The sequence below is a fragment of the Drosophila persimilis genome, unplaced genomic scaffold, assembly GCF_003286085.1.
Source record: "Drosophila persimilis strain 14011-0111.01,24,50 unplaced genomic scaffold, DperRS2 tig00000191-arrow-pilon, whole genome shotgun sequence".
Taxonomy (NCBI): Eukaryota; Metazoa; Arthropoda; class Insecta; order Diptera; family Drosophilidae; genus Drosophila; species Drosophila persimilis.
In genome coordinates this window covers 9,090,645-9,116,117 of record NW_020825298.1, presented here as the reverse complement: position 1 = coordinate 9,116,117, position 25,473 = coordinate 9,090,645, and the positions used below count along the sequence as shown (strand labels likewise).

The 25,473-nt window shown below is 44.9% G+C and overlaps 6 protein-coding genes across 12 annotated transcripts; 2 read left to right on the top strand and 4 right to left on the bottom strand.

The window, feature by feature from the left end:
• Positions 1 to 1,010: 1,010 nt before the first annotated feature.
• Positions 1,011 to 9,118, bottom strand: LOC6589598 (striatin-3). 6 transcript variants are annotated; one of them, XM_026988153.1, is made up of 6 exons: positions 9,036 to 9,118; positions 7,017 to 7,674; positions 3,160 to 3,619; positions 2,881 to 3,102; positions 2,563 to 2,619; positions 1,011 to 2,339 (listed from the first exon to the last, which is right to left on the bottom strand). In XM_026988153.1, exons 2-6 carry the CDS (start codon positions 7,398 to 7,400, stop codon positions 1,228 to 1,230), a joined length of 2,235 nt encoding a protein of 744 aa, XP_026843954.1. In that variant the 5' UTR covers positions 7,401 to 7,674; positions 9,036 to 9,118; the 3' UTR covers positions 1,011 to 1,227. The 6 variants fall into 6 exon arrangements, with proteins under 6 accessions (XP_026843954.1, XP_026843957.1, XP_026843955.1 ...); XM_026988156.1 differs by having other exon boundaries at positions 2,881 to 3,075; XM_026988154.1 differs by lacking the exon at positions 9,036 to 9,118 and adding an exon at positions 8,463 to 8,522.
• Positions 9,119 to 10,300: 1,182 nt separating this feature from the next.
• Positions 10,301 to 11,188, bottom strand: LOC6589599 (barrier-to-autointegration factor). Its single transcript, XM_002014796.2, has 2 exons — positions 11,039 to 11,188; positions 10,301 to 10,957 (listed from the first exon to the last, which is right to left on the bottom strand). The coding sequence occupies exons 1-2, from the start codon at positions 11,162 to 11,164 to the stop codon at positions 10,811 to 10,813; spliced, it is 273 nt and encodes a 90-aa protein (XP_002014832.1). The 5' UTR covers positions 11,165 to 11,188; the 3' UTR covers positions 10,301 to 10,810.
• Positions 11,189 to 13,298: 2,110 nt separating this feature from the next.
• LOC6589600 (protein mitoshell) lies at positions 13,299 to 17,285 on the top strand. Of its 2 annotated transcripts, XM_026988633.1 has the most exons (6): positions 13,299 to 13,628; positions 13,688 to 13,958; positions 14,031 to 15,795; positions 15,872 to 16,018; positions 16,096 to 16,171; positions 16,389 to 16,481. In XM_026988633.1, exons 1-6 carry the CDS (start codon positions 13,334 to 13,336, stop codon positions 16,409 to 16,411), a joined length of 2,577 nt encoding a protein of 858 aa, XP_026844434.1. In that variant the 5' UTR covers positions 13,299 to 13,333; the 3' UTR covers positions 16,412 to 16,481. The 2 variants fall into 2 exon arrangements, with proteins under 2 accessions (XP_026844434.1, XP_026844433.1); XM_026988632.1 differs by lacking the exon at positions 16,096 to 16,171 and having other exon boundaries at positions 13,306 to 13,628; positions 16,389 to 17,285.
• A 340-nt stretch (positions 17,286 to 17,625) lies between these two features.
• On the bottom strand, positions 17,626 to 22,655 carry LOC6589601 (multidrug resistance-associated protein 7). The gene is made up of 5 exons (XM_026988451.1): positions 22,163 to 22,655; positions 20,138 to 22,090; positions 19,384 to 20,069; positions 18,356 to 19,325; positions 17,626 to 18,295 (listed from the first exon to the last, which is right to left on the bottom strand). The coding sequence occupies exons 1-5, from the start codon at positions 22,521 to 22,523 to the stop codon at positions 17,817 to 17,819; spliced, it is 4,449 nt and encodes a 1,482-aa protein (XP_026844252.1). The 5' UTR covers positions 22,524 to 22,655; the 3' UTR covers positions 17,626 to 17,816.
• Positions 22,656 to 22,768: 113 nt separating this feature from the next.
• LOC6588748 (coiled-coil domain-containing protein 97) lies at positions 22,769 to 24,069 on the top strand. Its single transcript, XM_026988342.1, has one exon. It carries the CDS (start codon positions 22,807 to 22,809, stop codon positions 24,019 to 24,021), a length of 1,215 nt encoding a protein of 404 aa, XP_026844143.1. The 5' UTR covers positions 22,769 to 22,806; the 3' UTR covers positions 24,022 to 24,069.
• Positions 23,981 to 25,443, bottom strand: LOC6588749 (N6-adenosine-methyltransferase non-catalytic subunit). The gene is made up of 3 exons (XM_002014800.2): positions 25,345 to 25,443; positions 24,766 to 25,282; positions 23,981 to 24,706 (listed from the first exon to the last, which is right to left on the bottom strand). Exons 1-3 carry the CDS (start codon positions 25,408 to 25,410, stop codon positions 24,096 to 24,098), a joined length of 1,194 nt encoding a protein of 397 aa, XP_002014836.1. The 5' UTR covers positions 25,411 to 25,443; the 3' UTR covers positions 23,981 to 24,095.
• Between the last annotated feature and the right edge of the window lie 30 nt (positions 25,444 to 25,473).

Genomic DNA, 25,473 nt, shown 5'->3' with positions numbered 1-25,473 from the left:
GTACACAGTTTATAGCTTGCCTGCAATTATTATTTTTTATCAATTATATATCATTCATTTCCCCCATTTCCCAATCAAGCAGTGCATCCCATCGTTTAATGACAAAACGGAAATCATAGAATATATATATAAGCATATTTTTGTTGTTGCACTTATCAATTAATCAAGTTTTGTTGTTACATTTCTGTGTTGTTCTTGCTGATTTTTTCGAAATAAATATTCATCCGCCTTTATCCTTTTCTCCTCTTCTATCGGTTGTCCCTCCAATTAAATTTTAATTTACAATTCTCTCCCGCTCTTGCGCTAAAGTTTAAGGGCGTTATATGAGGGAGGGGGGACATAATGCAATAATGCTTATTTTAATACTAAAAAATTTGATCGTCTACATGTTTTGCGTTATGTTTTTTATCCACTCTAGAGTGCAAAAAAACGAGAGTTCCACTTGGGGCACTTGGACAGCGAGCGTGCCTATATATATGAAAAATGCTTAACCATCAATCTATCCACTATCAAACGTTGTTGCCATGGGCATAGAATAAGTATACGTATATATATATTTATGTATATATCAAATGTACAGGAAGTTGGAGCAGGCAGGAGCTTTCAAACAATCGCTGTGCAAGTGCCCCAATTATACAACTAAAACTAAGGTCCTGGAAAGCAAATCAATGTTGAAGAATTTGTACCTCAAACAACATCAAGTTCCTTTTTGCCATTTACATACGACTATTTCTATAATGCATCAATTTTGTGTCTGTGTGTGTTATTAACAAATACATAATGTTCAATGATGCCTTTTGTTTTTGTTGCACTTATGTGTCTATTTGGGGGTTAAACTATGCCAATTTGTTTGCATTGCTTTAGAATTAGTATTACTTTCCTAGATTACACACAATTCATGTCGTACTTGACTTTTGCTTTGCTCTTCTTCTGTTTCTTGTTCTCCTACTTCGAAATGCCATTTATTATATTGAATTTATTTATCGTTATTTTGTTTTGTTTTGTTTAGCAATTTTTTTTTTTTTAATGTATATGCATAATTTGTTGTTGTTGGTTGTTCTTTTGTGTGGTATAATTAGATTTAAATGTATAAGTATATATATATATATAATGTATGTATAATTATTTAACTCGAACTCGTCATCGCTTTGCTTGTGGAGCTGCTTGCTGGCTATGGATTCTGGATTCTGGATTCTCTGGATTCTCTGAATTTGGGGTCTCGGTCTCTTAGACAAACACCTTGGCCAGGCCATCGGCCCCAGCACTGGCTATATACGGCTTGGTGGCATGGAATGCCACATCGAATATGCTCTCATCGAACTTTTTGCGATGCGCTGTTATCTCCTGCACGCATGTTTTATTGTCCAGATTCCACAGCCGTATCGAGCAATCATGCGACCCGGATAGCAAGTACAGACCATGTGCGTCCACGGCCAGGGATGTGACCGGCTCCAGATGCGCCACCATCGAGTGTACGAGAGTGCCCGATGTGTTGTCCCAGAAGCGAATATGCCGATCCTCGTGCGCCGTGATCGTAACGGGCAGTGTGGGATGCGAAACCACCTTGTTGATGAATTTCCCCGTATTGCCCGACATCTCCTGTGCCGCCTCCAGCTTGATCACCTGCTTGCCCGTTTCCGTATCGTAGATGATACAGTGCGCACTGTTGTACGCCACCACAATGTGATCCACTTCATTTCGGACAAAGTCCACGGACGAGGGAACACCCTCCGCCTCGGCAGCCGTATAGGTACGCAGCATTGGGTCCTTATTGTAGGGCGACCACAACTTCACAGTGCCATCGGCCGAGCACGATACAATATTATTCTGCATTGTCGTTAGCCCCCAGACGGCGTCCGTGTGCCCCTCGAGAGTGCTAGAATGTACATTCGGATCGTAGCAGTCGTAGGGATCGATATTGGGCGATGGCAGCTGCCAGCACTCGATGTTACCATCGAGGCCCCCCGAATAGCATGTCTCGCCACTGGTTGACATGCCCAGGCACAAGACGGGACCCGTATGGGCGCGGAACGTATACAAAGGCTCCACATCGAGACTAGCTGACTTTTTGGCTTGCACCGTCTTCTGTAGGTTCCACAGCTTGAGCGTGTGATCCTCGGAGGCGGTGATCAGCACTGGCTCCTCCGGATGGAAAATGAGCGAGCGAACGCCATCGAAATGAGAGCGTAGCGTATACTTGGCATTCCAGGTCTTGCGGTAACCAGCACCGCCGGCACTGCCGCCAGTACCATCCTTGGCATTCGAATCGTACGCTCCATCCGATTCATTATTCACCGTCAGTTGGGCCAACTCTCCCAGTCCCAATGAGCCGTCCACTTCTGTGAATAAAATATGCGTTAAATATGTAGAGCTATTACGGGAGACTGATTGTCTGAGTCTATGTTGTGTTGGAGACCATGAAAAGAATACCAAATGAAATGTAGATTGGATTGGCCCCAAGTAAGTGCCTTCATTGGGAATTCTTTTCAACGGTTTACTCTTTACACCGCTTAGTGGCTAGGCAAAAGCGTAGCTAGATGTTAGATGTCTGTTGAAAAGCACCTTCGTTTATAAGATTCATATCGTTCAAGAGCTGCTCTCCCACCTCGGCCTCAAGATCTACGAGAGCGTAGAAGAAAGGAGCGTCAGCCAAAGAAACAGAAGCAGAAAACAAAATAGAAATATGACAATAATGCAGCCAGACTAAACTACTACAGGGGTTACAGTGGAAGGAGTTTGGAATCGAATGGGGGGGTTTTTGGGGCAAACACTAAACAACCATGTATATACGAGGCGGGCCCATGCAGCGGTAGTCGGTGGTAGGGCAACGGAACGGGGTGGCTTCTAGCAGTCTGTGCTTCGGGATGGATCAAACCGTACCTTCAGTCAGCATATCCTTGCCAGATTTGGCCCGCTTGGCCAGCTTCACGTCCGTGTCATCACTGTCGGTGGCCACCATTTCCAGATCATCGGATATCTCATCGTCATCGGACATCTCAGTGGGGCCAAGGAACTCAAAGTTCGCCATTACCGCCGCCTCGGTGTCAATGATGATTCCATCGGACGCTTGTTGCACTTGTTTTTTAGCGGGAGTATGACGGCCTAATGTGAGCAAATTATTCAAATCTTCAACAGGGGGTAAATGCACAATTCGCCTACCTTCCGTGTCCGAGGCCCGCTTGTTGCTCTCGTTGCCATTGATGTTCGGACTAATATTCTCGCCGCCGGTGCCAAGACCGCCGCCACTGCCATCGTGCTCCGCATTGTTGTTCAGGCCGAGGATCGAGCGTACCCTGTTCGAGCGCACATCGATGATGTTGTCTGTGTAGCCGATCTCGGCCAGATATTGGCGCAACATTTGCCGACCCTGCCGCCACGTGGTGTTCGACACAGAGCTGTAGGGCACTTCGGAATCGGTGGCCACGTCGCCGGTCAGGCCTGAATCCTCGTTTGTCGGCTTAAACTCGTTCAGCTGCGGCGGATCGGTGCCGTACTTTAATCGATAGAACTTGGCCCGTTCCTGGCGCAGGGCATACTCCAGCATCTTGATGCGCCTCGTCAGATCCGATTTGAGACTCTCCAAACATTTGCGCTCCCCCAAAAGCATTGCAATTCGTGCCTGAAAATATTCCAATTGAAAGATTCGATAAGATAAACGGTCTAGTTATCAATAATTGCCAAAGGGAACAAACAGAAATCTCCCGTATAATTTAATATTGATTGTGGGTAAAATCATAAATAAAAAATAACTGTAAAATGAAAACTTAGTTAATTTAAAGCTGATTGATTTAGCTTTCCCATATGGTTGCTGTCCCCCTTTTGTTTTTATTTTCTGCAGTTTCTTTACGATTGCGTCTCTCTCGTTGCAATCCAATTGCGTTTGTTCGCGGTTTTTGTTGTTGTTGGTTGCAGCGCATAATTGACGCTCCGCTGCGTCAGGCCAACGAAAAACAATTAAATTCAATTAATTGTTATAAAAAAAATTAAAAATAGACAACCGGCATAATTAATTGATGTTGTGGGTAAGTGGGTAAGAGATATAGAGGGTATCTAAGCTCAGAGAAAAAAGAGCGAGCAAGCCACTGTCTGTCGGTTCAATTATACGAAATGCGTAAAAACTGCAATGTATCCCTCCCTCCCTCTCTTTCTCTTCCGTCCCATCTTGTTTTTATTCAGCAACAATGTGCAGTTATGACTGCGCAATTTGCTGTAAATTTTGGGCTGCAGAATGAAGGGGAGCGGCGGGTGCAGGACTGCACCTGACATAGTTGTTGCCCCCCCCCCCCCCCCCCCCCCCCCCCCCTGCTATGCGTAAAGGAGAGAAACTTTTGCTTTTGCTGCGACGCCCCCTAAAAAAACACACACATAAGTGAGAAGGGGGAATATGGGAGAACGCTGTTCAATGAGTGGAGAGAAGCATTGCCAGAACTAACGACAGTAACGGTTTTGTTTCTCCCTGCTAATAGTAACAGCAAAAGTGTATGTGCGTTGGTGAGAGAGGCAAGGAGGATAGAGAGAGAGCTAAGCAGTTTTGACATGTCTTATGATACCCTAGCGGAGAGGAGGGTACTAATATTTTATAGGTGTAGATGTTTGTAAGGCAGAGAAAAAACATTTCCACACACAAACAAGAAAATACCATATGAATATTTAGGTTTAATCGGACGAGCTAATCAGTTTTACCGCAAGCAGTCTATAATCAATATATGTAAGAAGAATGCACGAATAATACTTAACTAACTTAGAAACGTGCAAGGGTATCAAAAGCCTCGACTACCGAAGCGCAGCATTTCTTTCTTTGTTGCGGCTTGGTTCCGCTGTTAATGGAAACATGTTATGCATTTAAATTAACGCTCAATGGCATTTCGTTTGGCTCTCTTTGAGTTTTGCTAATTAAAATCAACCAACGGATGAAGACTATGATGCAGGAGAATAGGGCAGCCAACTGGGTACCGCAAAAGGGGCAGGCACGCCAACTCCACCTTAGGCCCCCTGGGCTATGGACACCTACAACTCTCGCTCACAAATCGCTCGGTAACATGCAACTGCCTTTTGTTTGCAATTAATAATTAGAAATTACAGAATTCCATGATAAAAGCGCGTTTGGTAATGAAATAGCCAAGAAGCCTCACGTCTCAATAGTGTCATTAATAAACTTTTCAGATACATTGGAAACAAAATGTTGCCCGATTTCTCATTGCATAACGCTTGTAGGATGGATTCTTCAGTTAGGTCTCCCATAAGTATTCACTGATCTGCTTGAGTAAGTATTAACTTTACAATTGGTGCCTCCGAAAAGAACTTTCACCAACTCTTCATCTCAATCTCACAAATTAAAATAAAGCTTATAAATTTCTTCAGCTAGAGACTAATCTATGGATAAACTACAGAGATCCTCGCATGGTATGCCTCACTGTACCCCACAAATCAAATAAACAAATTGAGAATTATGACAAATTCAAGCGATGTTCTGTTTCTCTAATCTATAAATGACATCGCCGCTCCGCACCGCACACACTCAAACACAGGGAAAATTGTAAAATAATTGAATATGTATTAACAGCTGCTGCGTCTGCGGCGGCGGCGCCATTTCTTTTATGAGTGTTTTGTGTTCTGTTCAGAAGTGTTTATTGAATCCGGGCAGTTATAATATAAGTTAATTGACTGACAGCCGCAGTCGGAAGCACATGTAGTGTCATATGCACAAGGACACTGCCTCACCTCATCATTGCACTAGACACTGACACACAAAGCTAGGTGGCGCAAAGGCTTTTGCCGGCCGACCCCCCATGGACAGAAATAGATGAAAAAGAACGCGACGACAGATGCAAAAAATAAACTGAAACGAAACCAACTAAAATGGCGTCCCCCCATTTGGAAGGTGGGTGAATGTGAATGTCGCTTAACCAGCGACGGTCATTGTGGTTGTCTAGTTGTCTGCCGCCAGCCCACTCGAACTTCTTTTGCCTTCCTTTCCTTCGTTTTGGGTGAAAAAGCACCAAACAAGGCGAACAGGTTCATACATTTTTAGCGACAAATATGCGTTGTTGTTGCTGTTGTTAACTTGTTTTAAGATCCCAGAGAAGATGCAAATCCCAGAGAGCGAGAGAGATTTGAATGTCACGTTGTTGCATTTAGAGCGTGACGGCAAATACAGCACAGCATCGAATCCGCAGGGCAAGAAGTGGAGAGTGTGATCGATATCGATTCTAGCTGGTTCACAGGTGAAAAAGATTAGGCGTGGGCGGGGGGACATTGACACTGAGATGTTCCCCATATCAAGAAATTGAAGGAAACAATTCTGCAGAATTATCAAAATACAGTAAACGCAAGGTTTCGGGACAAAAACAAGTGCCTCGTGTGGAAATCTCATATGACTGACACAGGACTGAGAGGACTTTATGTGGCTTAGATTTGATGTGGCAGAGCCATAAGAGAATAGAATTGCAGAATAGAATGCCTGTTCCGTCTGTATCTATATTACATCCTAGGATAACCACACCATTCAGCGCAAGTCTTCGCTTTTGGGATTCCCTTTGACTCTGGGGAATATGCAATTTTCTCTCTTGGTGGACTCTTATATCCCTGAACCGGAAAAAAACGTCGGGAAGCGTAGTACATACGGAGTCAGACCAGCCTTCACTGTGTGTGCGGATTCTCTATTCTCTTTGTGTCTGGGACTGCACCATGTGTCGCGTCGCGGCGCGGCTAGCAAATTGGGGGTTAAAGGTTTTTTGGGAATCGATAAGGCAGCCTGCCCTTCCGATGATGTTCTAAAGGAAACAGAGCATAAATTCGATTACGCCAATTGTTCAGCTCGATTCGCTTGCATGCGGACGACCCTTCCTCTACCACCACTTTCTTCTGGCCGTCGTCTCTCCATGGTATGTTCATGCATTAGCGCCTCGATTCGAAAAAATCATTGAAATGGAAAGTGAGGCGCTCACGATTATGTATATCGTAACGTCACGTTATGCCAAAGGACGACTCCTCTGCTTCTTTTGAGTATGACTCACCTGCAGCTCGGCCCTGTCCACATCCCACTGTGAGCGCTCCAGCTCGAATCGCGACCACTCGTGCTGAATGAAATGCAAGATGCCTGGTATTGTGTATTGGGGCGTGGTGGCCTGCTGATTATTTGGTCCGCCGGACATGCCGTTGCCGCCATCGTCGTTCATGTTGTTGCCACTGCCCATGCCGGTGACCAGGCCGCCAACATTCGCGTTCTGTCCACCAGAGTTGAGGCCACTGATGCTTAGACCGCCGCCTCCACCCAAGCTGTTGGAGAGGACGCCGCCAATTGAGGAATTAGCACCGCCGACACCGCCGAGTACGCCGGCACCCGCACCGCCAACCGGCTTATTATTGATGCCAGCGGTGGCTCCCGAATTGGTTCCCATTTGTTGACCTAAGACTGTGTTGATTTCGCTGCCTGGTTGAGTCGTCTCTTGCTGCTGCTTGCTCTTCTTCTTCTCTTGACAGCTGTTCGCGCCGTTTTCCGCTCTCTCTCTCCAGTTGGTGGCTTGTTCTTAATTTCTTCGTTGACGTTTTATTACTTTTTGATTTAAATTTAAATTGAACTTATGTTTTTTTTAGCTAAAGTTTTCTTTTTTTTGGTTCAGCTGCGCTGTTTCTCTGATGGGTGTTGCTTTAGCCTTGTTACTGTTGTTGGTCCTGGAGGAAATCAAAGTCCTTATATGAGACAAATGAGGTCATTGAATTTTCCGCAAAGCAAATAGGAGCTGAAGAGAGGAGGAGTGGGGGCAACGGCAATGTCCGCTCACATAAGGACACTATTGTGGCTCCCATTCTCGCTCTCTCTCTCGCACTCGCTTATATTCGCCCTATGTATTACACTCTCTCACTCAGGAACCGCCCCCGCCCTTGCCCCTTGCGACCATTCACTAGGAATTCATTCCTCTCTCTCTCGCTCTCTCTCTCCATTTTACGATACAACAACGTCACACGCGACATCTATTCACACTTTGGTTTACGAAAATGGAAAAAATTTTAATATCATATGCTTTAGGTAAAACGTTTCATTTTTTCATTGGAAGATCCGATTGACACTTCACCAAAAATGCACTATTCTCTCATAGAAAACGGTACAATGAAAAACAGCTAGACTTTTTTGGATAACAGCACTTGACGGCATAGCACACACATGCACATACATATACCATTCGCTTAGAAATTTGAATGGTAAAGAGATACAAGACGCACTCACTCACGCACACACACACACACACTCACGAGAGCACGGCAACGGGAAAATAGAGTATGGTTTTCTGGTTTAATATTAAGAACTGGAATCCCAGAAGCTTGCTCATCTCCTTTGCATTGGTTTTTTATCCCCGGCTCTTCCTGGCGCACACACACTTTCGACGCACCTTTTGGCCGATTTTCCACTTTACAATTTTGTTTACTATTTACAGATTTTTCCTAGGAAACGTTGTTGCTACCTTTTTGTGCCCCCGTACGCAAAACGAACGACTGGAGGCGGAGAGAAGAGCGTAAATTGTAAATGGGAGACACAAAGCAGACTACGACATTGCTGATGATGATGATGATGATGATGATGGGGAGAGCTTGCGGTCTATACGCCGCTCTGTGCTCTGCGTTCTGAGCTGCAGTTTATCTCATGCTTTTGTTCACATTTGCGCCCATTTATTGTATACTAATATAATTAAATATCACGAAACGAAACGAAATGTTGTGCAGCAGAGCAGCGCACACACAAAAAGTCGATTCAGATTCAGCCGTTCGGGCACATAAGAATGTTTGGCCTGGAACTCTGAAATAACAGAGTAGGATAACAATATTTCTCTCGCTTGCACTCGCGCACCTGCAGCCCGTCCGCCTTTTTATATATCCATCTCCCTCTATGAGTCTATATACAAAGAAAAACACACACACACACGAACGCACGCATACGCAGGCCAAAGCCGAAGTATTTTCACTTTGTTAAAACTTTGCAAGTGAGGCTATTACGTTTCAGCCACATGTGGGCTTATGCACGGATACGCTTTGCTTACTTTGCACTTTAATGCACCGCTTGGCTGTATTTAGCAATTTTTCGCTTGATTTTCATTGGTGTTTTCACGCGTAATTCTTGTCTGCAGTGTGATTACCGATCAAATATACCGTCGACCCTCAGAAAATACCGAAATATTTCGTCTCATTTTCAAAATACACCGTAAATATACCGATGAAAATGAATTTAATCCACTTAACCCCCATTTATTTAAACAGGTGACAGACTTTAGTTAAACCGTGGAAAATAATACTGTTTGCAAATTATTCTTTTAGAATCATTAGGAACAAAATTGCCGCGACGTCGTTCACCTTAATTTCCTTAAAATTCTTTAAGCTTCATCTGATGTGGAGTGTATTTGTATACCCACCGGTCGACAATGGGTTAATCGTGTTCTGCCCATGATCAGAAATAATATTCAAAGTTTAAAATTTAAAGTTTAAAATCACTAGCTAGCTAAAACCCTCTGCCCTAACTGCATAATTGATGGATCGATTTTCTACATGACCGGAAATTTTTAGAAACTCCTTTTGATTTGATTTTTTAGGAAATAAGGTTTAAAAAAAAGAATAAAAACAGAAATAAGAAACGGGTGATCTTTAACGACTAACGAATTTCTTTGATTTCTGGTAATTAAATTTTGTGCTCCAAAAATAGAAAAATTAAACAAACGGTAATTATATCAAGGGAAAACTTAACCCACTAAAAAATATCCATTTACACAGGTTAACAACTTGAGTTAAGACGCTGAATCTTTGCTGTACCTAATTCTAGCGTTCCATTACGCCAATTTAAATAAATTTAAACTTTCATGCATGAAAAATATAGTTCAATACCAAGGTCGACTAAGTAATATCTATTTCGGAATTTTCCGTGGTTTTCCAGCAACGTTGACGTTGTCGACACATTTTTATTGTTTATCTGCAACAGATGAACAGTTATTTCTTTTGCAAATATTAACTGAAAATGTGTGAGACTTCACCCATATGGGTCCACCCACCGGTCGCCTGGCTACCATTACACAGAGCAGTAACTGCCACTCCATCATCGCTGGAGTCTCTGCCCACCCAACTGGAGAAGACACAGACCTAGTATATTGCCGAGAGGCGAAGACTCGATTTCAATTGATAGGTGATTTTTTGATCGATCAGACATTGAACAGACTCCAGAGCACCTTTGACCGATCCGTACTACGTGGGCAGTAGTAACTCCAGAGCCTCCCAGTGCTGCCCCTGAACAACAGAATCATCTTAAAAAAGGAGACAATAAATGTGCTAAAACTATATTTTAATCAATTGCATTCAGGAATTCAAGTAGGCTGCGATATAATGTTCTCCGGCATAGATCAAGAACAGTTCCAGATTCCGATGTGTTTGTGAAGCAGTCTCGCTCTCGAGCGGCAAAAGATGATTTCTGTGTCTTAAATATTCTTTAGAATCATATCTTAAAAATATTCTCTTTCTTTTGTTTGTTGTTTTACATGCCTGTATGTTTATTTTAAACATACATACATATTCTTAAAGAATGGGTAGGTACATACTGTACGATCTTACTGACCGGGGACCATTACAACATTCTTTCGACTGTACATTTATTATCAGTTATTGCTTTAGATATTTTACCTAACTTTTAAAATCAATATCAACATAAGAAGAAAAGATTCTTACTTTTTACTTATTGCGCCATGGCTAATATCGCTAAATCTCACTGCAGATTTTTGCCCGTCCAGCAGATGCGATTGTTTTGATCGGATCAGAGTATGGACTGTCCTCTCGCTTACAAGAACTCTTCGCACCAATCGTTGAGGCAATTGTAGCAGTCGGAGGCTTGCTTCGAACTGGCGTGGCACACTTCCTTCATCCAGTCCTTGAACAGCTCCTCGTCCTTCTTCAAAATCAAGTACTGGCCGAGCACGGTGTATGCCTGGGGGTATATTAAGTGGTGTTTTAATGATATGTAAATATTTGTTTATTTTGCGCCCCATGGCGTCATCAATATACGCACCTTGTCGAATCCAGCTGCGGTCAAGCGTCCCCCCAGCGTCTCTCCAATTCCAGCCAGCTCTGTGACAGACTTGTTGCCCATTGGCTCTGCCACAAAGTTCTTATATTTCTGCGATGTGCCCGACATTTTAATTTATTTATTATGTTTTTTAAAGCTGGAAGTTCACAATTGTAATGAATTGTTTTTTTTTTTTGGAAATTGTTATCGGACTTATCGGACATACGTCATCGTTGCCGCTGTCACGGATGAACGAGGATTCTTGCTTCTTCTTTATTTTCGGTTGATTTTCTTCAGAGATGCGCAAGGAAAAATTTTAAGATTCCGACGCGCAGTGCGCTTTTTACGTATTCATTAATTAATTAATTATTATAAATATACCGTAAATATACTGACGAATTCAAGTTATATTTTACATATGGGCGCCAAAAATGCTTAACATTTGTGTCAGTGTTGCCACTGACTTATAAGACCATACAATTCTTGACTCATAATCTGGTATATTTTTTGAATATTTTATCGCTAAAATGGAATCAAGCCACGAATGAACAGGCATATTTTCCGCCGTAATTTTAAGTTTTACTGTCGTGGTTGCAGGAGGACATACGGCGTTAAGAGTTATTGGCTCTAGTTAATAGGCTATGTATCTATGTATGGAATTTATAGAATAAAACAGCATCAGCATCTGAATCTAATGCTGATTCTGAATCAGATAGGGCTAAGCTACTCAGAAAATGGCATTGAATCAGTTCTTCCACAGTTTTTTTTTTAACTATTTCGTATGCATTTTGTTACAAGCATCTCGTCAATTTTATAATATCCATTTAATTTTTAACATCAACTACTCTCCCAGCTGTTAACTAACAGCTTACATCTATGGTATCCACACCAATTTGCAATGAAATCAAGACTACCAAAGAGAAGAGATATTAAAAATTAACACTAGTTATTCCGATCGAATGATATCGCGATAGCTATATAATTCCACCTTAGCTCCTTCCATATTTCATTTAGTTTGTTCAGCGGTATACTCTTGTTATTTAAAAAGTGTACTTTTACTGACAGTACCGATAGACTCGATGCCAGCTGTTAGTTAACACTGTTAACTTAACAGTGAAAAAGGCCTGAAAAACGCGACATTGAATAAAACATTCATTTTAAAAGGGGACTTTCCACAATTTGTGTTTCTGTTTCCAGAGCTTGGTGCGAGCGGTCGACGTAGTGATGTAAATTTGAATGAAAACATCGATGTCGATGTCCATCGATGTTCTCAAAATCAAACATCGATGTTGGATTGATACATCGGATTGATTCTTCGATGCATCGATGATGACCGATATTAATATTTCAAATAAGTACTATTTGTCAATGCTTTGCAAAAACCAAAATGCGGCCCGTTCAAAATACACCCAGAAGATGCCATTAACGTCAAAAATTGCATTGTAATTTTGTATAAATTAGGATAGGATAAACACAACACGAAGGACTGCTTTCAAATGAGGCAGACATTGCTGTGTTTGCTGCTTACAGATTTGAAATTAATTGACCGATGTTTTGCAAAACATCGATACATCACTCGACATCGGTAGAAGCACTAACCATACAGTATATATACAGTATATATACTGTATGGTTAGTGATAGTAGTTAGTCCGATGAAACATCGATCAAAACATCGATAGCATCGATGCTACCATCGGTTGTTTTTCCAGTCAGCTCAGCTCTAGCAGAACGAAAGTCCGGTTCGGTCCGTTTCGCAAAATTTCTTTTCGGCTTTTACCTCTCAAGTGAAAGGTTGCTCCTGCTATTGGTTAAGGTACGCATTTTATGCACGATTTATTCCATTCAAGTGAGAGTTTAAACTTTATTTTTAATTCGAACATGGCGTACTCCATTTTTGTGTGGTGTGCATGTTTTTTTTCAATTAAAGTCTTGTTTTTTTGCATGCTGGACGTAAATTATTATATTGTTGGATTCTTCTGTTGTTGCTGCATGCTGTTCTAGTTGCATTTCGGATTCCGCAAATCTTTTTACGGCCACTAACTTGATTTTCTTACAAAAAGCTACGATGTCGGGCCATATAATTTTTTTTTGTTGCTATTTCAGCTTTTTTCTGCTGGACCTTCATAACCTTTAATCAAACCCTACAACCTTACTCCGCCATCTTGAAATTTGTTTATATTTTCTGCTGACGTCACCTTTATTTTTCTGCTATCCGACTTTTGTGAAGCTTTTGGTTTGCTTTTCTTGTCTTGTTTTAGATCTTTTACATCTTGTCAATTATCGAACGAGAATAAATATGAACACCGTTTACGTACGATGCCCTACGATGACCACGCAGTCGCTGCACCAGCAGTCCCTGTATCATCATCGCAATGGCAACGAGGTGTTTGTGCAGGAGCAGTTCTCGCAGAGGGAGTTCATTACCCAACATATACAGCCGACCGTGTTCGTAAATAGCCCGGGCCCTTTTGGTACCTATGTTGCGGCACCGGCACGGCCACCCGTGGCATACGATGCGTACTCGAGTCAATTCGCCTTTAGGCCGACAGTTAGGGGGCCACCGCCAGTCGGTTATTATTGTGTCAATGCGGGTATGATGTGTGTTTTCTCCTTTTTGTTTTTTATTTATAATGTTCCTTTCTTCATCCAGCGGCAGCCTCTTCGAGTGGGCGGTATTTTTGTCATCCAGAGCAACGACCTTGCCCCTATCCGTCCGGATTCAGCGGCCCCAACACACAAGAGAGCTATGGGACCTATTCGTCCGATTCCAGCTCGTCACCACCGTCGACGTATTATATAGCTTCCCAGACCCAAACGACACCCATCAAGTGCACAGATGCAGCCACTCAGTCGAACATGGACTTGGAAGAGCTTGCTGGATACAAGGAAATGACTCAGAACTTTTCCGTGGACTCCGAAAAGTACGTAGAGTGGTGGAGTATCTTCGGTCCATTAATGTTTTGTCGTTGGTGTGTCTTTCAATATATCTATAGCCCTGAATCATCATCGACCTTCATTTCGATGGAACGTTGGGCTGCGAACTTTATAAATAAACTGGTCCATGCCCAGGGCGAACGTCGTAACTCGGAGATGAATCTACCGGATAAGCATAGGGTGGACATCGTTCAATTGGCTCTCCATGGCAGCAATATATGTGCAGCTGTGGCCAATACCCACAGCACTCGTCCGTGCTTCAAGAAGATCGACACTTTGTGTGCCCGCCTCAAGCAGGATCTGTTGCGTGTGGATGGTGTGCTGGCCAACATTAATTCTCAGGGGATTGCCTGGGCTGTAAAGGATTTCATCTTCTTATTTACACGCATCATGAGTGCTTGGACCATACTGAAGAGCTATCTATACAACGATATGGATGGCATTAAGAAACTCATTGATATATTGCCAATGGGCTTTATGCAGGTCTTTAATACCTGGCAATTGGCCACCATACCAATGATTGATATGGTCATTCAAAGTATTGTTAACCTCGATGCGGGTGCGCGTCCCCAGGCATATAGCGGTAATGGCGGCGGCGGCGGCGATAATAGCCCTCCTGGTGGAAATCGTCGCTGTCATAGCCCCTCTGATGATGGCAATAGACATATCTCTCGAAGCCGTCATAGTCCTCCCAAGGGCAATCGAAGCCGACATAGCCCTTCGAATAGCAATCGAGGGCGTAATTTTCAGAGCGGGGATTCACCGTCATACTATGGCAGTGCCAACAGTCCACCTCGCCTGGATAAACCCCCCACTGTTGAGCAGGGAGCTGAGGCAGGAGCAGAGGCAGCTGCTCCGATTAACAAACCCAAGAGCTGTCAGAATCTCATTAATATGTACACGATGGTCGAAAACTCTGAGGAGACGCAGCGCCATGTCGATGCGAATGGAACTTATTTGAAGACTGGCACCTATCAGCCGCTGCAGAAGGAACCAAAGACGGAAATAAAACCAACCACGTCAGAATTTTTGATGCGCGTGCCACCAGGATTTATGCCAATGCCACATCTGCAGGGAAAGTCCAATGAAACGGTGGCCGAGGCCAAGCCCAAAGCCATGCAGGATTCGGCTGAAACTATGCGCCAGCAAAGTACCGTTCCTGAATACGCTCCTCATTTCCATGGATATGATGTTAATATGGACAAGACTTTGCCCATTTATTATATGATAAATGACAATGCTGAACGGCCCTCAAAGCCAATGCCAGATCTTCGTTCGGCTGTGAACGATGCTGCACCGGCCAACCTAAAAAATGCGGATGATACAGAAAAGCCCAAGCCCAATCCCCTGCTGGAAATCGATCCTTATGTGCCCTGCTATGGTCCTAGTCATTCGAGTCCACCATCGACACCTGAACTAGAGACCTGTGCGATGGAAAATGATGTTGCAGACACACCGTGGGAGGAAAATGCTATTCAGGAACTTTATCCTTCCCCGGAAGCAGTGCCAATGACTGATCCGGAGACTATAAAGAAAAGTGACGATAAAGTAGATGAAGTAGCGGAGAAAGAATTGGAACCACAGTATTTCGATAAGAACACCAAAGTCCATAGCCAGATGATGCTGGATCTTGAACCATATGCCTCAATGCTGGGCCTGGGACCCAATGTGGCGACCGACAGTATGATAAATATTAAGCAGTTTATGAATCTCTACAGTCCGATCAACACCGAGGTCACACGTGATCTAATCGCGCTAAAGGAGCGCGTCCTGGAACTTAAGAACGTGGCGCATTTCTTTCAAAAGCGGTTTATTCTGAACTATGTGAGTATTTGGCGTCATAACAAAAAAAAAAGCGTTCCGTTTAATATTAAATTCAAATATTGTTATTCTTTTGTAGTATCCGGATTTTTTTCGACAGTGTCACGGTGATTTCATTGATCTAAGAGAGATTATACTCAAGTGCGAGAGCGGAATGTATCATCATACCTATCAGGCTGTGCATGATCTACGACGTATTGTATTTGTGGCCCGTTGTTATCTGAAGGTACTAGTAAGATCCTACTATACCCAGAAGAATACTGTAACACTTGCACTACAATTCAATTCAAATCGTATTTGTAGTATTTCCATTTGAGTGTTATTTCCTTCTGCTGCTCCAGGAAGACAAACAAAACAATATGTTACGCGGTATCCCAAGGTATCAGTATGAGTTTTTGGCCCTTATATATGGACTAATGTACTAATCACTGGTCGCATTTGGGCACTAATTCTCATATAACACACTTAACCAGACCCCTGACTTTTCAGCTCCAGAATCTTCACTTTTAATTTTTAACATTTCAGTCGATACTATCTCTAACAATTCTCGCACTTTCTGCCAATATATTTTGCTAATATATTTCGTTTTTAACTAGGTATATATCAACAAAAGGCTTAGCGACTATGTCGACTCGTACGAGTCATCTGTGGGCGAAATGTTGTCCAAGCCACCGCATCAGCCGAATGAACATGATCATATTATTGGCGTACCAGGCGAGAAGGTCTTCAACTACGAGATATTGTAAGTGGGAGCGGGGAAAAACCAAAGCGCCGTTGAAAGTTATGAATTTTAGTTAAGCTTAGTTTATATTATTTTATTTTAATTTAGTTTTTGTGGTTTGTGGTTTTTTATTTGAAAAAAAGTAAATTAAAATTGCACAGTTATTTAAGTTAATTAATTCAAAATTTGAAAACAACAAAATTGCTTTAAAGCATGCCCAAATGTATACTGAAAATTTTCACTCTTTTATATTGCTTGTCAACGTTATAGTTTTTCAATTAAAACACGCATTTTACACTAAGGGTAAAATTATAAAATGTATAGAAAAATATATATTAATTATGCTAAGACACGCGTCCAAAGACCGTTAAAACAAAGAATATCGATGTGGATCGCGTGAATTCTGCACTCGCGCAACCATTCGTGCAGACCCTGTTTAAATATTTCTTTCAGAATTAATTTCAATTTAAAGGTTCGAATAATTCTTTTAAATTGTTGGGTGAAAAGTCCAAAAGAGTGCCATTGAAACTAAGTCATAAGCTAAAAAAACTAACACAGAGACTTGCTATTCCTGGATCAATATAAGGATCAACATGTCGCGTCACGAGGGCGTGACTGTACGCGATCCACCGCGCTTTTCTTTGATTTACCGACCGGAACAAAATTAAAAAAAAAACAACTTTAAACACTTAAAACACTAAAAACTAAAATTAAAGCGCAATAACATTTTTTGTATAACACCAACTATATAATCTGTAGGTTTTTTTGTTTTTTTGGCTTCTTTAATATAAATTAAAATTGTTAAATTCATATTTGGCTTAAATAAAATTAAGAAATAAAACAAGAAACAAAGTAAATGCATACAATTATTATTTTTATTGCCAAATGGTTTGGATAAAGGATTAATAGGGAAAGTCCCATACAAAAATCAAATTAATTTTTTGATTAAATAAATGCAGAAATAAGACAAAGCAAAATAGGATTGTTATTTTTAAGAGGAACTCGCTTACAATTTTTACCTTTTTTTTTGGCTTTTTTGACTACAAATATAATTTAAATATAATTAAAATTGTTAAATTGATATTTGGCTTAAATAAATTTAGAAATAAAACTAAAAACAAAATATAATTGTTATATTTGCAATCGGAACTCGTTGGTTTATGGCGATTCATGGTGAATCGTTTAAAACAAATTAAATATTAACTAAAACAATAATACAATCGAGAATTGTACAAGTAGTATCGACATATTTACAAGGATACCTAACATTAGCTAGTATCCTCACAATCGTTTTTCGTGTGTCCTAGTCCAGCCTAGTAAAATCCTCGGGACTGATGTCCTGGGCCACTAACATGCCATGGAAAATAGTCGCTGTATTATGGGCCAACTCCTGCGGTTTGCCCTCCTCACAGATCCTACCATCGTCTAGGACAATAATGCGATCCATGGCCTGCAGGCCACGCAACCGATGGGCTATAAACAGCAAAGTGCAGCTCTTGAAGGCATTGCGTAGCGCCTGCTGCATGCACAGATCGGATTCATCGTCCAAATTGGAGGTGCCCTCATCGATGCACACAACTTTGGCGTTCTTCAGCAATGCTCGAGCGAGACATAGAAGCTGCCGCTGTCCAGCAGATAAATTATTGCCGCACTGCTCTACGCGACCATCCAGGCCGCCCAGCTGTTGCACCAACAGCGTAGCCGCCGCCGAGTTTTTGACGGCATGCCAGATCTCCGAGTCATAGAAGCCATGACGGGGGTCCAGATTTTCCCGCACAGTTCCTGGAAACAAGAAAAAGATTCATTAGAAATTATAAAATGTTGCCAATATTTTGGACGCACCTTCGAAGAGGAAAGGCTCTTGGGTGATGACTCCTATTCTCTCCCGAAGTACACTCAACGGCAAAGTCTTTAGATTCACCTGATCCAGTCGTATCTCTCCCTGGGAGAGCGGTGCCACACGCAGCAGGGCAGCCAGAACAGACGTCTTGCCCGCACCAGTACGCCCCACAATGCCAATGCGCTCGAACGCCTCCGTATCGAAGCTGATGCCACGCAGGGCCGGTATCAGATGCTCCCTGTAGCTTAATTGAACCTCCTGAAAGCGGAGGACGCCCTGTGTGGGCCAGCCAAATGGAGGATCTGCACTGCCCGAGGCATTCTGTTCGCCCTCCAACTGCAGATACTGATCCACACGTTCGACGGCAACCAGTTCCTGCTCCGTTTCGGCCACAGCATGCAGCAGATCCCCCAGCTGTCCCGTAATCGAGAGAGCATAGGAGATACACAGCCCAACCAGACCGGGATTCGTTGCATGCGAGGCTGTAATGGCGGCTAGGAGACCCGCACCACCCACCAGCAGCGTGCCGAGCAACTGCATACGCAGGGCCAGCCACTGTTGAGCTGCTGACTGCGTCAATTGCGCCTTGATACTCTCCTCCAGCTTCACCTGGAAGTCCCTCTGAAAGCGAGGACTTGCCCTCATGCTCCTGATCGTTGTTAAACCCTGCAGCGTCTCCGTAAAGTGTGTGTAAAGCGGGGACATGGCATTGCTCGACAAACGCTTAATATCCCGCGAGGCATGGCGATAGCGTTGCTGCAGATTGAGGTAGATCGGTACCATCGGAATGATGACCAGACCCAGCCAGGGCATGGCATACAGACTGACACAGAGGGCACCCACCAGTCCCGCCAATTGTGCCAACAGAATGTTGAGTATAAAAGGGAGCGAATCGTCCACAGTGTTCGTATCGGAGGAGAAACGATTCAGGATGCGTCCCACGGAGGTAATGTCGAAAAAGTTGAACTTGGCCTAAGGGAGAATAACAATTAGAATACGCAATAGTGCTCCCTCTCGAGCAGATACTCACAAACATGACTTTCTTGAGGAGCTGTTCGTGCATGAAAATAGCCGCCTTGATGCCAGCATAGGCAAAGATGAAGGCCCTGGCCAGCGTGGCTAAAGAATTTGTCACCGCAATGGCCGTGAAGATGCCCAGATAGAAACCAGTGGTATGACCCGATGCCGAGTCGTTACCCAACAGATGCTCCAGCGATGTGTCATTCGAATGGGGATCCAGTGTGGTCTCTGTGACCCAATGCGCCAGCCAGGCATCACTCAGATTCCTGGTCATCTGCATGAGCAGCACAAAAAACAGAACAGCGAAGGCCAAGGGTGAGGTGACGGCACGCCAATAGCAGGCAAAAACATTGCTCGATAGATGCCCAAATTCCCGGGATTCCTCGATCAGCAGACTGTCTACGCTCCGATTGTCATCCTGATTGGATATCTCCACGGAACGGCGACGCACTGGCTGATCCGCATCGTCTTCGTCCACATCCTCTTCGCTGAGATCAATGCTTTGTGTCATGTATTCACTGGGTCCCAGCTGGCCATCCTTCACCTGCAGTATCTGATTGGCATGGAAGAACAGGGGCACACTACGCGTGACCACAATCCGGGTCTTGTGCTTCAGCAAACGGAGTATACAATGCTTGATAATGTGCCTGGCCACATGGGCATCCAGCGAGGAGAGTACATCATCCAGCAGATAAACTGAAATCAAAAAAGGATTAGCAAACAAAAACAGAAAAGAACCAGAGCCTGGCTCTAAACCCTCTCACTTTTCTTATCCTGATAAACGGCTCTGGCCAAAGCAACTCGGGCACGTTGGCCTCCGGACAAAGTTCTACCATTCTCGCCCACGCCAACAAGATCCCCGCCCAAGATCTGCAGATCCTCCTCCAGGGCGCAGGCGTAGAGGACACTCTTGTACCATTGCTCGTCGAAATGGGCGCCCCACACGATGTTGTCGCGTATGGTGCCACGCTGCAGCCAAGGCGACTGTGGTACATAGCCAAAGCCAGTGGTTAGCTCCTGGACACAGACCTCGCCATCGGTGCATTGGAGACCGGCCACAATGGCCGAGAGGAAGGTGCTCTTGCCCCCACCAATAGGTCCCTCGATGCAAATGAGCTGTCCCGCTTTGAAGTCCACATTAATATCCTTAAGGCGAAAGGGTATGGCAACAGTGGGTGCTTCTCTCTCCTGGCTGTCGTGGGTGAACGTGGCGCCCTTCATCTGCAGCACACTGGTCTTTGGTGCATTCAGAGAAGTGTTCTCCCCGCCGCTTCCACGCATTATGGGATTGTAGTAGCTGGAATAATCCAAATTGGGTACGTCCATCAGCTGTTGCACGCGTCGGATGGATACCCAAGCCTCGATGAGACCATTGAGTACCCAGGGAAAGGCATTTAGTGGTCCAATGAGCATATAAAGCAGCGCCACACTCGTGTAGGTCGTCGAGGCCACCAGTTTATTGCCCATCAGGACAGACACACCGAAGGTGAGCAGGCACATCAACACCGGTGTCGTAGCCCAGAAATACACGCACATGGCATCCAGATACTTCCGCTTCGATAGAAATCTCAGTTCCTCCTGCCTTAGGCCACGTATCTTCGTGATAAATATATCCTCCCAGGCATTGATTTTGATCTGTTTTGCTCCTTGCATGGTCTCTGTGGTGGCCGACAGCCTGGCATCCTTGGCCGTCATCAGGCCACTCGAATAGATGCCAATCCGTTTGGCCAGCCAGCGATTAATAGGTATCAGCATGGCGGCAAAGAGCACACCCGCCAGAAAGGCGGCGCCCAGCTGCAGATACAGTAGATACAGTGTCGTAAACAGCTTGAAGGGTATGCTCCAGAAGAAGTGAAAGCTAATGCAAGAGTTTACAATGCGATCTGTGTCCGTGGACATTAGATTCAGCATATCCGGCTTGCTTTCCTTGATGCCACGGGCCTCCAGCGCCTTCCGGTAGATACTGTTGACCACGCCCACCCGCATCTTCATCGACACCATGGCCATGCGCCAATCAAAGTGTGTGGAGCACAAGGCGGACAGCAGAGTGCTGCCAAACAGCCCCAGAGCATAGTAGTAGGCCTGCGACGAATCCGAGTCCGTGTCCTGGCCCTGCCGCAGGAGTCCGCCCAGCAGCAGGGGACCCGCAAAGCCACTCAAATCGGCCACAAGTCGCAGGAGTCCAATGAGGTAAAACTCCAAACCAAAGCACTTGTGCAGGGCACGCCAGAGGCTCTGGGACTGCGAGAGAGCCAGGTGCAGGCGCTCGCTCAATCGCGTGATATTCAAGGCATCCGGGAGATCAAAGAGATCCTCAATCTTTCGCAGCTTTCCGGCCACTCCTTTGGCAATCAGAGGATGCACCCAATGAAAGAGGAAGCGCGACGCCCAGTTGGCCTCATCCTGGGCATGCCCCAAGTGAGCTTCATTCATGTCGAAATGAAAGTAAGTATAGCGATTGGAGAGCAAGGCTTCATCTTCTCTGCTCGCACCGCCACGTGGCTGACTGGAGTACACTGCTGAGCCCGTGGGCAGCAGCGTGGCCCCATAGAGAAGATCACATAGTAGAGTTGCCAGGCTCCAGGGCCACCAGTCGAAATGCCGACTGGTGCGCAGCCAGACGCCATCCAAAACGACAATCGTCAGCCAGACAACATTGGTGAGGAGAGTGCCGCGATGACTAATGTCGCCAGAGTGTCGAGCCGTCAGCAGGAAACCTACAGAAGCAAAAAAAAGAAATGCTGCGGTCAAAACGATCACAAATAGCAGCTGCTCCTCCTCCCTCTTACCGCTGTGTACCACCCACATAATGCATTCGGCGGCAACCACCAGAGTGTCGACCGCATAGAGTGGAATGCCCTCGCGATGGAATACAAATATCTTGGCTACGGGTAGCAGAGCCAGCACAATGCTGAGTATTGTGCGGCATGACAATAGCCGGAGTTGCGTCTTATTCCGTACGACTTGTCGCGTCTGATTGCCGAAATTGTAGGCGGATATGGCCGCAAATATATAATAGATGGGCAGCTGGAGCAATATCTTCTGGAAGCAGGGCAGCAGATCGTTTGTATCGTTAGCAAACGGTTTCAGACCCGTCGGACAGAATTCTGTCCAGTTCCAGGAGAAACTCTTCCAATCAATATCCGACATTCTGATCGAACGGACGGTGGTTTCCGCTTAGTTGTACGCTTTGGCGCCGTTCTGATTCTAATTAGTCATCACCGTATTGCATATTTGCACCACTAATCGTTGTTAAACAAAGCGCGGGGCGAGCTGATAAAAGCAACTAGGGGGAAGGAACCATCGTAAAAATACAGGCCGCTTTATTTTTATTGGCGTGCTGCCAACTTGAGGGGGAATCGGAATATCCCTGTGAATGGCAATTGGCAGTAGAAAGAAGCAGCATTTGTTTACAATTATTTGTGCAATAAATATGACCACAGGCGATGGAGTGGACGATTCTGGGGCTCAGGGCAATGGCACTGGCGCCCAGAAAGCCTCCTTGCCCAGCCAACTCATGGACATATTCAAGTCACTGGCTGAAAATGACAAGATCATCTTCAAGTCGCAGCAAATCGATGATCCGGAACTGCCCTTCGTCGAAAAGCAGCAAATCGCCCAAGAATCATTCGAGAAGAACCGCGAGAACTTTCTCATACGCTTTGGCAGCTTCCTGAATGCCAGCCAATTGAGCAGTTTCCAGTCCCTGGCCATTCGGGAGCCCATTAAAGCGGAGGAAAACCTTGAGGAGATGTGCCTGCTCCTGGAGGACTTCAAACGAAAGCTGAACACTCGCACCGTCTGTGTGAAGAATCGACGCTATCAGGCCTTGCAACAGCTCTTACAGAAAGGGGAATACTTCAGCGAGCACGAGATGATGCAGCGGGCACCGGATCTCTATCAGGAATTGGTCGGCCAATACCTCACGGAGAAAGAAAAGAAGGCGAGGGACAGCTATGATGTGAGGAACACCAGCTTTTCGGGCATACTAATGCACACGCTGGAGAAGAAGCAACGCGATGAATTGCTGGAGGGAACACAGCTACAGACAGCCATGGAAGAGGAGGAACAAAAGCCACAGGAGCGGCAGGAAGATGAAGAACCTGTGGTGGCTTCGTCCAGCAGTCGCAGGACATCTGAGGCTCGAGTTGAGCCACAGATATCCGAGGTTCATGCATCCCCAGAAGAGGAGGAGGAAGAGGAGCTCCCGCCAGTTGTGTGTGAGGATTTTGAAGTGCCTGCCGCTTGCCGCCGTCAATGGGGTGAATTCGAAGAAGATGCCCCCATTGCCTGCTCCACCAGTCAAAACGTGGTGCCGCCAGCTACACTAAAAGTAACAAAAATCTCCACTCCGGAATACTACAATCCTGGGGAGCGTGAACTGCTGCGCAACGAGTTCTTAAGCATGATGAAGGAACGCTTTCTCAGCGGCGAGGATAAAGACTTTGATTACACAGCAGTGGACGATGATTCTACGTTAGATGATCTAAAACTAATCGAACAAGACGAGGAAGATGCGTATTTCGAGCCCAGCGATGAAGAGGTGGAGCAGCCAGTGGACAAGCCAGACGAAGCATCCTCCAGCGAAGACGAATTAGACGTTTATATGAGGCATCTGAACAACCACCACAGTCTGCAGCAGCATTAGTCTTTAATTTTAGATCTTAAAAACTAGAAATACATGCAATTTGAGTAATTTAGCGACTCCTACTGTCTTTGCTACTATCTTGGTCTGCCACGGCCACGTGGAAAACCGCGTCCACGACCACGCAACACCTTGCTATTCGGCGGCGGACTCTTGGGCCGCAAGAGCTCAATGCGACTGGTGCAACCGGTGGCTGGGGCCTCGGCAAAGTAAGTTTGATACGTTTCCGCATTGAAATTGGAGTTTGTTAGTTCCGGTCCCACCGTAAGCCAGCCCGGCCTGATGCTCGAATCTCTACCAAACACATGCAAACGCCTGCGGCCCAGACAAAAGTGCTCGATGATGTGAAAGATCTCGATGGGCTTCTCGAAACTGCCAAATTCCTCTTCCTCGGATATAATCAGATCTATGTCGACATTGGCATGGATAAAATCCCCATCGGTGGAGCGTCGTACAGTGCCCTTGATGCCCATCAGGCAGTGTTCCTTGGTGCGTTGAAAGACGGCCTTCGGCTCCAGTTGCTTGGAATGTCCGGGCTTGCTGATGTTTGTGCGTATCCAGCAGATGTCCTCGCACCGGCGAAAGCCCCATTTCTTCAGGCAATTACGACCCATGTCCAGGCCTTCGGAAGAGCCACACCAGAGAAAGACAAACGAACGATGAGCGGCGATTTCACCCACATCCAAATCTGCAAGAGGAAAACCTTTACCAAAGACCACTTATGGTTGCTACACTCTTTTCACTTACTGAGTATTTCATCCCAATTCCAGAAGACACGCGGTGCACCACCGACAGTGGCCACAGCAGGCGCTGCCCGTGCATATTCTTCTAGCGGCGGCTCAATAAGGATCACATCAAATTTGGCACCCAATGACTTTACATCCAGTGTCTTTAGGTCCGCCTTCAAGTACATCGGAGCCGAGGCCGTATCCTGGATGAGCTTGTCCTTTAGTTTAATCAATTCCCTCAGTTTCGGGTACTCCTCGAAGCGATCTTTCAGCCCAACGTCGCGTATAAAGTTCTGCGGCCTTTGGCCCGTGTCCACAAAATGCTGGCAGTAGTCATTGTGCGGATTGGAGGATTGTGTGCCCTTTAGAAATGTGGATGAGTCCCTATAAATAGTTTCGCTGGGTGCATTTTTTGATGAGGAAGCGCCTCCATCCTCCTCGTCACGTTGACCGCCGGCGCTGAGCTGACGGCTGCTGTTGGTGTCCTCTGAATTGCCCAGGACCTTCTTCAATTCATCCACACTGGACAAACCAAGCTGTAGGGGTACATAAAAAATTTAATTTATAGTGCATTTTTTTCAAGTTAATTTTAGCTTACAGTTTGGGCCAGAAGTAGCCGGCGTTTGCGGGAGCGCTCTTGGGAGCTCTTCAGGACATCGCTCATGATTATGAATACGAGTAAATAGCTTAATATATAGTTAATATAGACAAAAACTTTTAACTTAAA

What these genes read in the sequence shown, in the direction of transcription:
- LOC6589601 (XM_026988451.1), bottom strand. Translation starts at nt 22,523, where the DNA reads ATGTCGGATATTGATTGGAAGAGTTTCTCCTGGAACTGGACAGAATTC. An exon ending in TATGTGGGTGGTACACAGCG is followed by an intron (nt 22,091 to 22,162) that starts GTAAGAGGGAGG and finishes TTGCTTCTGTAG; the next exon opens with GTTTCCTGCTGACGGCTCGA. An exon ending in TCCTCAAGAAAGTCATGTTT is followed by an intron (nt 19,326 to 19,383) that starts GTGAGTATCTGC and finishes ATTCTCCCTTAG; the next exon opens with GCCAAGTTCAACTTTTTCGA.
- LOC6588748 (XM_026988342.1), top strand. Translation starts at nt 22,807, where the DNA reads ATGACCACAGGCGATGGAGTGGACGATTCTGGGGCTCAGGGCAATGGC.
- LOC6589598 (XM_026988153.1), bottom strand. Translation starts at nt 7,400, where the DNA reads ATGGGAACCAATTCGGGAGCCACCGCTGGCATCAATAATAAGCCGGTT. An exon ending in CAAGGATATGCTGACTGAAG is followed by an intron (nt 2,620 to 2,880) that starts GTACGGTTTGAT and finishes ACGCTCTCGTAG; the next exon opens with ATCTTGAGGCCGAGGTGGGA. An exon ending in TATGAATCTTATAAACGAAG is followed by an intron (nt 2,340 to 2,562) that starts GTGCTTTTCAAC and finishes TTTTATTCACAG; the next exon opens with AAGTGGACGGCTCATTGGGA.
- LOC6588749 (XM_002014800.2), bottom strand. Translation starts at nt 25,410, where the DNA reads ATGAGCGATGTCCTGAAGAGCTCCCAAGAGCGCTCCCGCAAACGCCGG. An exon ending in GGCTACTTCTGGCCCAAACT is followed by an intron (nt 25,283 to 25,344) that starts GTAAGCTAAAAT and finishes GTACCCCTACAG; the next exon opens with CTTGGTTTGTCCAGTGTGGA. An exon ending in GAATTGGGATGAAATACTCA is followed by an intron (nt 24,707 to 24,765) that starts GTAAGTGAAAAG and finishes TTCCTCTTGCAG; the next exon opens with ATTTGGATGTGGGTGAAATC.
- LOC6589599 (XM_002014796.2), bottom strand. Translation starts at nt 11,164, where the DNA reads ATGTCGGGCACATCGCAGAAATATAAGAACTTTGTGGCAGAGCCAATG. An exon ending in CCGCAGCTGGATTCGACAAG is followed by an intron (nt 10,958 to 11,038) that starts GTGCGTATATTG and finishes ATATACCCCCAG; the next exon opens with GCATACACCGTGCTCGGCCA.
- LOC6589600 (XM_026988632.1), top strand. Translation starts at nt 13,334, where the DNA reads ATGAACACCGTTTACGTACGATGCCCTACGATGACCACGCAGTCGCTG. An exon ending in TTATTATTGTGTCAATGCGG is followed by an intron (nt 13,629 to 13,687) that starts GTATGATGTGTG and finishes TTCTTCATCCAG; the next exon opens with CGGCAGCCTCTTCGAGTGGG. An exon ending in AGCGGTTTATTCTGAACTAT is followed by an intron (nt 15,796 to 15,871) that starts GTGAGTATTTGG and finishes ATTCTTTTGTAG; the next exon opens with TATCCGGATTTTTTTCGACA.